Source organism: Pongo abelii, chromosome 3, assembly GCF_028885655.2.
Source record: "Pongo abelii isolate AG06213 chromosome 3, NHGRI_mPonAbe1-v2.0_pri, whole genome shotgun sequence".
Classification (NCBI taxonomy): Eukaryota; Metazoa; Chordata; class Mammalia; order Primates; family Hominidae; genus Pongo; species Pongo abelii.
The window spans coordinates 166,925,381-166,937,812 of NC_071988.2; the positions used below are offsets into that span (position 1 = coordinate 166,925,381).

At 37.5% G+C, this 12,432-nt stretch overlaps 1 protein-coding gene across 7 annotated transcripts in view; it reads right to left on the bottom strand.

Annotated features, from left to right (window-relative positions):
• Positions 1-2,627: 2,627 nt before the first annotated feature.
• OTUD4 (OTU deubiquitinase 4) overlaps positions 2,628-12,432 on the bottom strand; it is a 49,155-nt gene continuing 39,350 nt past the window's right edge. For 4 of the 7 annotated variants that reach the window (XM_009240348.4, XM_009240347.4, XM_054554517.2 and 1 more), the window contains 5 exons: positions 12,326-12,406; positions 11,153-11,291; positions 10,337-10,597; positions 8,912-8,952; positions 2,628-7,625 (listed from right to left, as the gene is read on the bottom strand). In XM_009240348.4, the coding sequence (XP_009238623.3) occupies positions 6,405-7,625; positions 8,912-8,952; positions 10,337-10,597; positions 11,153-11,291; positions 12,326-12,406 (1,743 nt within the window). In that variant the 3' untranslated portion in view covers positions 2,628-6,404. Of the gene's footprint in view, positions 7,626-8,911; positions 8,953-9,053; positions 10,133-10,336; positions 10,598-11,152; positions 11,292-12,325; positions 12,407-12,432 lie in introns of those variants that run through there. The other 3 variants (XM_063723677.1, XM_063723678.1, XM_063723679.1) reach the window with 3 other exon arrangements.

The window sequence follows — 12,432 nt, forward strand, 5'->3', positions numbered from 1 at the left end:
CCATATGACCTACCTGCAAGAGTTCTAGCCAGCAAATTGAAATCTCTTGAGGTTTTTCTAGAAAATACCTCAAGAAAACCTCTTGTTTTCCTAATAAAGGGAGATGATTATCTGGTACTGCTTCTTGAGGGTGTAATATATGGAGCAAGCATTTTATGCCCATAAGGTGATACATATAAGGGAAATGCAAAACAAGCTACAAGAATGTTACTCCTGACATCAAAATGCTGCACAACTGCCAGCAGCCACTTCTCTCCACATTTCTTGAGAAATAAATCCCTATTTGTTTAAACCTGGTTAAGTCAAACTGGTTTCCTGTTTGCCATCAAGAAAGGTCTTTTCCCTCAGAGGCTCTCCATTTGCCTTCTGCCAGGGGAGCCAAGTGTGTTACCACCCTGGAACCACTTTTCAGTTTTCCTAGTTTGTGAGTTTCTGGACCTCAAACCTAAATGGATGTGGTAACATTTTCAGTGGTTGTTTTGTTTTTTGCCTTTAAGAAACTGGATCCCAGGCCAAGATAGTTTTGTCTGGGAATTTTTAATTTCACTCCTTTTCACTGGGGTGACTCCTCTGGCTTTAATGAAAATGTTAGTTCCAGCTCCCAACCTTGCATGTGCCTAAGTATAGGTCTGCCATGTCAATGGTCACTTTATATCTGTGCTTCTGGTTTCTTGTCTCCATTTATAAAACTATCTTATAAAACTATACAGGACTTAAATGCTTTTACTACTAGTTTGGAAGGATGCAACAGGTAACAAGTATATCCCTAGATAGGTAAATTGCAGTAGTTTGTTTTCTATTTGATCTGAAGGTCGTTAGTCCAAAGTCAAGGTTCTCATTTTTTTAAAAAAGAAATTGGCTTACTACACAGAATTTTGTTATCAGTTAACCTGCCGGTTCAGTTAAGAATATTCATAGGGATAGGAGGCCTTAAGAACCACACTCATCTATATTTACATCTTTTTTTTTTTTTTTTTTTTTTTTGAGACGGAGCCTCACTGTCGCCTAGGCTGGAGTGCAGCAGCACGATTTTGGCTCACTGCAACCTCCGCCTCCCAGGTTCAAGTGATTCTCCTGCCTCAGCCTCTCCTGCCTCAGCTGGGATTACAGGTGCGTGCCACCACGCCCGGCTAATTTTTGTATTTTTAGTAGAGACAAGAGTTTCAAGCATGTTGGTCAGGCTTGTCTCAAGCTCCTGACCTCATGATCCACCCGCCTCAGCCTCTGAAAGTGCTGGGATTACAGGTGTGAGTCACCATGCCTGGCCTACCATTAACATCTTTAATCTTTGTATTTGTAATGTTTTTTACTAAATGTGAAAAATAAAATATAATTACAGGAATGTTATGTATTTTTAAAGGATTGCCTCTAAAGCCCCAGTTTCTCTAATGAATTCAGTATAGAAAAACCAGTTTCAAAAACTAATGTTTATACCTATGTCTGTAGCTTTTCTTAGAAAACCCTATTAAACTATTCTGAGGGGTCCATGTTTCATGAAGAACCCACAGATTGTTAGGGTGCAAAAGTTTATGAAGGGAAGCTGTGTTTAATTTCCTCTTTCATAGTTATTTACATTCTCATACTATGCCCTAGACCCAGACCTAAGTCTTTGAAAGATAAGTGAAAGTTTAATTATTCAAAGTGAAAAGCAGGCCCTTTGTATCAGACACTTTTTGGAGACCACTGACTTAATTTGGGTCACTCCCATGTGCTTCTGGAGTGACCAATTCTGCAAGAGCCCCCCATCCAGCCACAAACACACCTCTTACTAACCAGCCCCCACACTGGCTTCTCTGTTGACTCCATGGATAAACCCATGGGCATACTGCCAAGAAACTAATGTTTCCCCTTTTTCTCCTTCCTTTGTCCCTTTCCCACAAGGTTCTATATTTTACTCAGCTCCTAAAGCAGTCTCAAATAAAAGTTCCACATGCCAACTCTCATTACCTTTATAATGGCTCATCCTTCTTCCCAGCTTGCTGACCCTGTTCCTAGATCACTCACTTTTCTGTCAAATACTTGAACTGAAAGAGGCTCTTGTTTCAGGTTCGGCCCCCTGAGGAAGCCAGACTAACAGAAAGTTCATATTGTATGTAAACAAGTATTGACTTGATAATATTCTTTGGTAACTTTTATAAAGAAAAACAGGCTTTAAGAAATTGAGTTTTCAGAGTATAAAGTAAGTATACTTTGTTTTCAAAACACTCAATTTGCTTCACCTTTAGCCAACATAAATATCACTGAATGCTAAATGTAAAAACCATTATAAAACAATTTAATCCATATTCTTAGATATTCTACACATTCCCATTTAGTCACTGCAGAAAAAAAATGGGAGCACTAGCTATAAAATCACTTAAAACTAGACTCAAATATGAGTCCTACCACTTACTAGTTGCATAACCCTAAGCAAGTAATTTGGCCTCAATTTCATTATATAAAGTAGGGAAAATTACAGTACCCATAGATTATAAATTCTACATGGCTTTTAGTTGCATGTACGAGAATTGTCTTCTAGCTGGAAAAATGTCATGGAAATCATTTATTTTAAGGAGTTTACAAAAATTCTTAAGATCTACATGCTATATTACCTGGTTAACCCTGGAACCAAAGAATCACAAGCAGAATCAAGAGACAAAATTTAATATATGCACACAGTTTTATATATAATGCAGCATCACACCATGTAGGGCATTTACTCTTATTTTATACATTCAGATATGTTTGAAACACTTCTTAAGGCTACAAAACAGAACATAGAAAAATAAACAGGAATATATTCAACACTTACAAAAAGTGATATGATAAAGAATATAAAGTACTAGTTTCCTTTTAACACTTCAAAAGATATGTATATATACTTTTTTTTACAAGTAACATCACAAATGATCACATCTTCACATGCTCTTAAAGTATTATTTGTACTCAGTGTAAGGCTATTATCGTTTTTCATACATAAAATTTTCTAGCTCTGTAACACAATGCAATTTTTAATCCATTCAAGTAAGTTCAACCCCAAAGTTGCCGCTTCCCAGCATTAACATGCACCCACCCCTCTTCCAAGATTTTCTAAAACTTCTATTTCGGGGAGAAAGACCTCTTTTAAAAAATAATCCCAATTAGCTGGAGAGTAAATGGCTGACACTAGTAGCAAAACCTTAGTTATTTGAAAATAACATATTGGAAATGAGACATTATTAGGATTTTAAACAAACAATAGCATTTAGATATAAAGTAGGAAACAAAATACAGTAAACAGAAATAGTGTAGCCAAATATGCATTCTCTTCAGCTACACTAGAGTGGACCTTGCTTAGTACCCTTAAGTAAAAGACAAAACATTTACCTCATCTAAAAAAGGTAAAACGAAAGAGGCAAAAATAAATATTGCTAGTTTCTAGGATGGCTGAATGTTTTCTAAACCAGAAATGGTTAGAAAGGAACTTTATTGCACCAAGTCAATCATAAGCAAGTTTGCAGTTCACAGGCATTTTAATTCAACCTTGAGTCACAAAGGAAACAACACACTGCAAGAATACAGTCTGCATTAAATAAGATATATCAGCATTGTGGTCTGGGAAAACCTACGCTTGCCAGGACAAGGCAGGGTCTGAGCTTAGGTCTGCCATGAAAATGAATTTGTGGGTTATCAGTAAACAGTATGAGGACTACACAGATGCCAGCATCCTGCTGCCAAGGAGACATGGGGCAAGAGTTGAAGATTTATTTGAGAAGAAATGAAGAGACATACACAACACCAAAGGGAAAGGGGGCTGGAATCAAGTTCAGCCAAAGCACCTAACACAAAAAACAGGTGAGCTTTGGTCAGTCTGTTCTTCAGAATATGTATGATCATAATAATATGGTGAAGTTTCATAATTTCCAACTCAAAAATACAAATGATCCTCACTTCTATACTTTTGCCTCTATTCTCTTATAAAGAAATATGTCAACATACAGTATGACAAACAATTAAAATGAAGGACAAAAGCTTGCTTAGCCTTAGTTTGACCTCAGCATAAGGCAAAAATCCCCTGGACTAATTAATACATTTAAAAACAAACTTAAAGGAAAAAAGCGAAACCAACCTTCATGCAAAGATTAATTTTAAAACTATCAAAAGTCAGTTCTTTTATTCCAGAGGTCACTGAGAAAAGTACCATCTGCTAAAATTCTCTTTCAAGCACTTCTTCCATCATATCCTAGAGGTGAGATATGGGAAACAGAAAGCAAATCAGTGTTTCCTTCAGGAGCTATATTCTGTTACTCGATTGAGGTAAGACAAAGTGACAATGAAGATATGAACAGTATTTCCTTCCAATTTTTAAACATTTTCAGAAACTGAGATCAAACCCCAGTCAATAAAATGCAGGACACTAGAAGCAACAACTTATTTTGGACTCCTGAGATCAAACACATTGAACTTTCAAATCTGGTGTTTATATCAAAATGTGATTTTCATTAAAATCAGGTAAGCTAGTCCTACATAAAAAAGCATGAGCGGAAAGTGGAGGACCCTCTATCTTCTCATTCCTTAACTAAGCCACTGATGTTAAGAAAAAAATGGCTTAAGCGGTACCTTCAACAACTATTCTAGTTTAGAAGGTGACAACAAATTCCTTTCAATAGGTTCTCTCAAAAAATGTTTTCCACACAACCATCCCAGTCTTTACAATTTTTTACCTAGCACCATCAAAATAAAATGTTATCTTTCAAAGTGCTCTCTAAAATCCTGTTAAATTATCTAAATGCTAATCACTACTCAAATCAGCAGTTACACAGACGTTAAGTAACTGAAACAGCACAGAGGTAAATAACCATTATTACAGTACAGTGGCGATTCACTGAGCCCAGCTGGCATCCAAACATTCCCATAGGTTATCAGAGAACCCAGAAAACTCATCTGTTTCAGTTTGTCAAATTCAAGTGAATTGTATTTTCTTAAGTAATTTGCTTTACAAAAAAAGAAAGTCACCGCATCTGGTTTTGGCTAGGTATATTACACATGGCATGCAAAGAGAAATTACTACTGTGTTATTTGCATAGCACTCAAACTTCCTGATCAGAAGATAATCTCAACATAATAAAAGAGTGGATTTTCACATTGGTATGTACAAATAAAGAATATAAGCTACAGTTATTTTTACAAAATAACACAGATGAATGAATACTGTGTTAATTCAGAGTTCAATCTCCAAATGAGAACAGAGTGCAACATGCAAAGGGAACCTCTAGTGAATACTGCAAAGACTGGAAGAAAGCAGAATGGATGATGTTACCTACCTAAGAGTAACAAGCTATAAAATACAAAGCAAAACCATTTTCTAGCAGCATCCTCTAGAAAAGAACTGGAAGTCACAATCATATTATCTTCTATACAATAGTTCCAGCCCTGACAAGTAGAACATGCAAGTGTAAAGTGAAAGTGATACACAACCAATGGTGCAAGGTGGGGGGGGGAACACAACAACTCTAGAAACCTGTCAAGCTAAAAATTTTTAACATTTCTTCTCACAAAATATTTAGAATCTGTCAGTGCATTAGTGTTAAAGTGGCATTAAAAAAACTTCTGCAGTTCTAACTGATGCAGATTATTTTCAAAATGCATAGCATCTACATTTCTTTCGAGTAGGCACCATGATATTTACACCAGTGCTAAGAATTCTTGGTGGAAACAGCCATTTCATTGGATTTCCTACTATTCTTCTATGCAATCTCAACAAATACCAAAATTCAAAAATATACCTTATGAATATTAAAAGAACTATATACAACATTGCTAAGACACAGTTAATAGGCTGCCTTATGTGAATATTAAAGAGAAGACATTATTCAAGTTTGACAGATATTGAGATGAAAGGCCTTTGGGTTGGAAGCATTTTAAAAGACAACAGTGTTTTAGGCTGAGAATTGTTTGAGCCCAGTTTATGACTAAGGCATTGCATAATAAAATATACATTTCTATTTGGTGCAACGTTATGTTTGGAATCTATAGTGTGTCAAATGGTATATTTTCTTGTCACTTTAGTAAACACTATAAAGCACACATTTCCAACATTTGAAATCAAACTTATAAACTTATAAGGAAAAAAGCCAAACACTAAATCTATAATGTTTTATATTAAGCTGTTTATAAAAAATACTTTAACAAACTTTTCTACTTTTTACGGGGACAGTCACTTGATAAATAAACAGATTCTGAATGAAGAAAACTGGCAATGCCAGGAATTAACCTGCCCCCTTGAACTCATGTCCAAAATGTCTTGTCCAGTATGGGAGTGAAGGTAAGGGGGCTGGGGAGAGGAAAGAGTTCCAACTGGGGTTTTTACTTTATTATATTTTTTTAAAGCCTTCAGAAACATTCCACCTAAGAGTTTCTGTTAGAAAATACTTCGGCAACAACCATCAAGTGTGCTGTCCCCTATGGCCATCTCCCATCCCTGATCTCCTCCTATCTCCCCTAAATGGTCGTCCTCTGACATTTCGATGGTACTGATAACCTTCATCCCGACTTCTGCTTGGCTGTCCTTTCCAGGACTCCTCACTTCTCACATGTTGATATCCGCCCCTACCAGAATAGCCCCAATCACTTTTGTACTTCCTGCTTCCGTAAGTTTGATTATAGAACTGCTTGGATCTACCACTTCTCAAAATATTAGACACTTCATTTTCATCTTCTGAACTCTCTTCTTTTGGTCTTTGCACTCTGCTATCCACAGAGTTGGCCCCAGGGCTGACCACATCAGCAGCAGTCTTAGGATCTTTTACTTTTTCTGTTTTTTCTTTCAGACTTTGAATGGTCCTTTTAGGTTCAAGTTCAACAGGCACAGTTTCTCTCTCTCTGTTTAGAATCTGAGTGGGAGGATGAGCCTTTCCCTCTGCTACAGGAGGGATGGAAGCCAATGCCATATCTGCCTTTCGTGTCTGGGAAGATTGCTCTGTCCGGCCTTCGTCTGGCTTACTGCTCACACTTGCTTCAGGGAGAGAATGCACATGTTCACCCCTGGCTTCTGGAAACTCATCTACTGTTGAAACTGAACCACAATCTTTAGACAGATCCAGATTTTCCAGAGACAGATCCAATTCTCCTTTTTCATCAGAGGGCAGAACAATATTCTGCCTCATTACTGGATTTTCTATGAATCCCTGAAAAGGGTACCCATACCAAACATGAGGAAAGAAAGGAGGTGCAATAGGAACTGGGCCTAAGAATGGATTGGGTCCAAAAGATGGTTGAGGGAACATACTCTTGCTACTAAGTGACTCTTCATAATCAGCATGCAGAAGCTGCCCAGGGGTCTCAGATTCAAGATCAGCCTGGTAAGACAATTGTCCATGACTTTCAGACACCTGAGATGGAGGGATAACCAGAGGTGAAGAAAATGTCGGCGGTCCAATCTCTGGCTGTGGCATTTGACCATTAACACTGGCCTCAGTCTGCATAGGAAAGTGGGCATCAGTACAGGTACAATCACTTTCATTCTGAGCAGCAGGAGCCTCTTGGAACCAGGGATTATGAGGATAAACAGGGACAGGGACCTTTGGGTACATCCTGCAGGCTGCCAGGTAGGCCTGGTGCAGAGGGTACAGGTAAGAATGTGGGGCCCACATAGGACAACTGTAGGCCTAAAGAGACAAAAAACAGTTAAATAAAAGAGGAGAAAAAAGAGAGGTTTGGGCGGATATCAATCTACAAGTACTAGGGTCAAGGTTAAGTTTCTCATGCCTACAAAGACCATATAATCTATAGTCCAAATACTAAATCACTGTGATAACCAACATGAAAATGAATTACAAAATTCACTGCTTTAAGACTCCATTGCTTGCTCCTGTCCTAAAAACAATCTGAAGTCCTCATAGGTTGATAGGAGATAGTATCTCCATCACTGACTGTTTAGCCAGACCTGCATTCACATTCGGGCTCTACCACTAACTCACTGTGTGACCCCATGCAGGCCAGTTAACATCTGAATTTGTTTTACAGGGAAAATGCCAGTGTAAGAGCAGATTATCTCCAATGTCAGGACTTCGCAATCCTAGGAGCCCCCAGAGTACTCCAAATGTAAGGATTAAGTTAGACCTCTAATCAGGGAGGGATAATGTTGAAAATTAAATATTCCAAATCCTCTGCAAGAGTTCAGCTAAAAACCAAAATATGAAGAAAGTATAACCAGCTAATTGGCTAACCAATTAAAATCAACATTAAATAAATTAAAATTAAGCAATGCAGCAGATGGTAAAATAATCAAGTTTCTTTTTATGAAAGTGGTCAGCAGGCTAAGGTAGGGCACTTCATTTCATAGTTTAACTGTCTAGAACCCACAAAAACTAATCTAGGACAGGAGAAAACCTAACATTTAACAAGGACGGAGTTCTCCAACCTAAGAAAAGCTATTTCTAGGCTGACCACTTCCCAAAGGATACCTCTGCTCTTCTAGTCAACAACCACACTATCTTACATAGGAGGATGTACGTGTTATTTCCTTTGATCTTTTCAATAATGGAGGCAGGTAAAGAATATTACCCCCATTCCATAAATGAAAAAAAGCTAGGCCCAGATACACTACATGGCTTGCCCAGGAAAATTCAGCTAAAGAGTGATGGAGCAGAACTTCAAGCCCAGATTTACATCTAATTAATTCCCCAGCGAGGGCATTTCCACTAGGCTGCCCAAAGATGCAGCTATGTCTTAAATATACTCACAGGTTAAGCCATCACCAGTTAAGACAAAAAGTAAGTAAAACTGGAGCCTCTACTAGCACCAAAAACAAACGATATAGTACCGAAAATGCTGGTTTTTAAAATGAGATTTAGTAAACTTTAGGTTACTGACTGACAGGATAAGAGTTAACACTAGTAATAATTTAAAACACTATTAATGAATAACTTTTAAGATGATAAAATGTAAATACCTTCACACCAAGATTGAAGAAGAATCGAAGAATATTCTTATCTAAAAATAAAGTAATCGCTTGTTAAAATTATATATCTACAGAGATTTTTTTAAATCATCCTCATTAAATATACAGTTCTAAAAACAATTTTACCTACTATAATTGTTTTCTCTAGCCTGTGATACAAAACATAGATAAAAACTGTAATATAACACAACCCAAAAACAGGTTGTTCCCAAAGGTTAATTCCAGATTCAATATGCTTTGTCTGTTAGCATATAAATCCCAAAATGGCTTAGATTTGAAATTTTTATCTTATTAAAACTGAATCTGGGTAAAGGACATTCAGGTGGCTTTCTTTCTCAACTTTTCTGGGGGTTTAAAAATTAGGAAATAAAAATGTTGAGGAGAATGGTAAAATCAACATAAAACCTAACTTATTAGTAGCATCATTCACAGGATAATATTCTTCCAAGTATTCATTTGCCATAAGCCAGTTACTCATAGACACAAACATCAAACTACTAACTAATAAAACAAAAACATCCACATAAATCCAGGTAAACAGCATATAGTAGTCAGTGCATTACTCAAATTTACGGATATAAAATTGTGGAAACTAAAAATGAGGGAGGGGTAAATTCCTTAAAAATAAAGAGGGAAAGCAAATTTTAAAAGAATTTTTTAAACAAAAATAAGACATAATATAGTACTTTAACAGCCACTACATACTATATTTGTTTTTCTCTGTAACTTTTTCATGGATGCATGTCTTAGTTCTGAAATGCAGACCAGTGTTGATAAAGCTCCATAGTGTTTAGGTATCTAATTAGTGAAATTATTATTATCTTAATTCAGAATGGTTTCAAGTCCATTTATGTAAAAACACAGAAGGAGTTATCATTACTAAGCATACTAGCATTAACAAGTATGTTAGAAACATTAAAAAAAAAAGTTCTGGGCCAGGTGCGGTGGCTCACGCCTGTAAACCCAGCACTTCGGGAGGCCAAGGCAGGCAGATTACGAGGTCGGGAGATCGAGACCATCCTGGCTAACACAGTGAAACCCCTTCTCTACTAAAAAATACAAAAAATTAGCCAGGCCTGGTGGCATGCGCCTGTAGTCCCAGCTACTCAGGATGCTGAAGTGGGAGAATTGCTTGAATCTGGGAGGCGGAGGTTGCAGTGAGCCGAGATCACACCATTGCACTCCAGCCCAGGTGACAGAGCGAGACTCCGTCTTAAAAAAAAAAAAAAAAAATTGTAATAGATTTTCTAATATGCTGAAACAAGAATGACTAACTAACAGCTAAACCTTTGCTGTCCTTCCCATCCTTGAGCTTACTAAGAAACCAGACCTCTGACCTCTACTTACATCTCTTCATTTCTTACTACGCTTGTTTGGACTTGATAAAGTCGATTTGAACTTGGAGAAGGAGCTCACCTTTAGGTAGGTCCTCCCCAGTCTGACACAGTGAATAAGGTGGTACAATGGCTCGATCTCCCTTTTCATTACAAGGAAACCCAGGATAGAGTGGGTCTTGATAAAGGCTCAATGTCTGAGGCAAAGGCATCAAGGGCTGGTTAACTGCCTGTATTGACACAGGAACTGGAGAGGGTGTTAAATGAGCTTGGGATACAGCAGAATCAGGTCCAGTGGTCAAAGTCTGTGTCACTGACAAAACGGGAATTGGAGCAGGGACACCTACAAAAGAGAAGAAAAGGAATCAAAATGACAAAAGATGAAAATCTCTACAAATATGCTTACATTAACCTATAAAGAATGCTGTATAACTGATATAGCCAATCTAAAGTAGTACCTTTTAATATCAACCAAGAGCCCTCCTGGACACAAAGAAGGAAATATGCCCAGGACACAAGCTCTGAGTCAACGTCTTCTAACAGTAGCTCTTGCAGGCACGTGTAGGACATGGGGCTGGTAAGGGGTTCATTACAGGGCCATAAAGAGCTGGCCCATGAAGGAAGCATCAAACCGTGGTGCTAATTAGTGCTGAGCAACCAAAGCAACCAGCTCAAACATCATGCTCCTGAGACTATGAGGGCATATGTCAGATGAATACAACACCAAATGAACATGGTCTTTCCACACTGGAAGCAGAGCAAAGCAGAGTATCACAGAAAGCTCTGTGAGGCTCCACACACCTAATCCTGCTCGGAGGTCAAACTTTCACTCAAGAATTTGAAGTCTCTGACTAGAAAGGCATTTTGGCTGGCTAGATTTTCTAAACCCTTCTCTAACCTGTTGGTCCAAAAGTTGTAGGTTCACTTGGCCAGGCTGGCACAGTGGCTGGTAAAGAAGGCACCGCAGGAGTTAGATGTACCTCTGGAGAAACTAGAAGGGGAGCTGGATTTGACAAAGACACATGTTCTGCTGGCTTCTTCAAGAAACGGGTGAGTGGGGGAAGACAGGAAAAGACAAGAGGTCATTTTGCTTTAACACTATTTCTAACCACCAGATACATATTGAGTTGCCTGCCTTTTATACAAATGAAGTACAAATAGCCCTTATAGTCTTAGAAATATAAGAAAAACACACAGTAGCTAAAGACAATATGCAAACAAATTTGATCCTAACCAAGGGTTGCCTACCAACAAGAATTGTATTTTTTAATATAGACAGGGTTTCACCCTGTTGCCCAGGCTAGTTTCAAAACTCTTGGGCTCAAGTGATCTGCCCGCCTTGGCATCCCAAAGTGCTGGAATTACAGGTATGAGCCACCGCACCTATCCACTAGCAGAGTTAAATACAACACAATACTTTTAAGGCAAGTGAGCAAAATCATTGAAATCTTGAAATTCATTATTATTTAGAAAAACTCCTCATACAACTATATGCTTTCTTACCAATATAAAGAATGTTGGTTGAAAGGCATTTAACATTTAACTTTCTCTACTCTTGTATTAGGATCAAGAACTAAAATGTCTGCTAGAACACAGGTTCATCATGAAATTTGTAAATTGGTATTTTTTTAATGTATAGTTTTCAAACCTTTTCAATCAGTACATTCCCTCCCATCTGTGAAATAACTGATGCAGACAACTCTTTTAAATTTTGAAATAAAGCAGAAATTCAGTTTCCCTTCAAAAATCTAATTTTCAAGTAAATCTACCAAAGTAATACAAAGTATCAAATATAACGGTAACAAATATAAATATATTCAAAGTCAATTCAAAAGAATGGTCTCAATCACCAGAAAATGGTGGTTATTTCTATAACATTCCATAAATATCGAGAACATTCTAGACTAACATCAGAATACATTTAAAAATCATAACCACAGCCAAACTGTGAAGCTAGAAAAAATTCTCCCATTTCCCATACTGATGTTTTCTGTTTTTAAATGATCCTATATACAGAGCAAAGAAACCCAGAGAGTGGAGCATTCAATGTTACATGCAACAATACACTTACTTGTTCTGCAGGAGAAGGGCACTCTAACTTCTTCGACTTTGATGGTGACGAAACTGTTGCATATTTATCATCAGTAATATTCTTTGGAAGCAAAAAAGAAGCGAAGT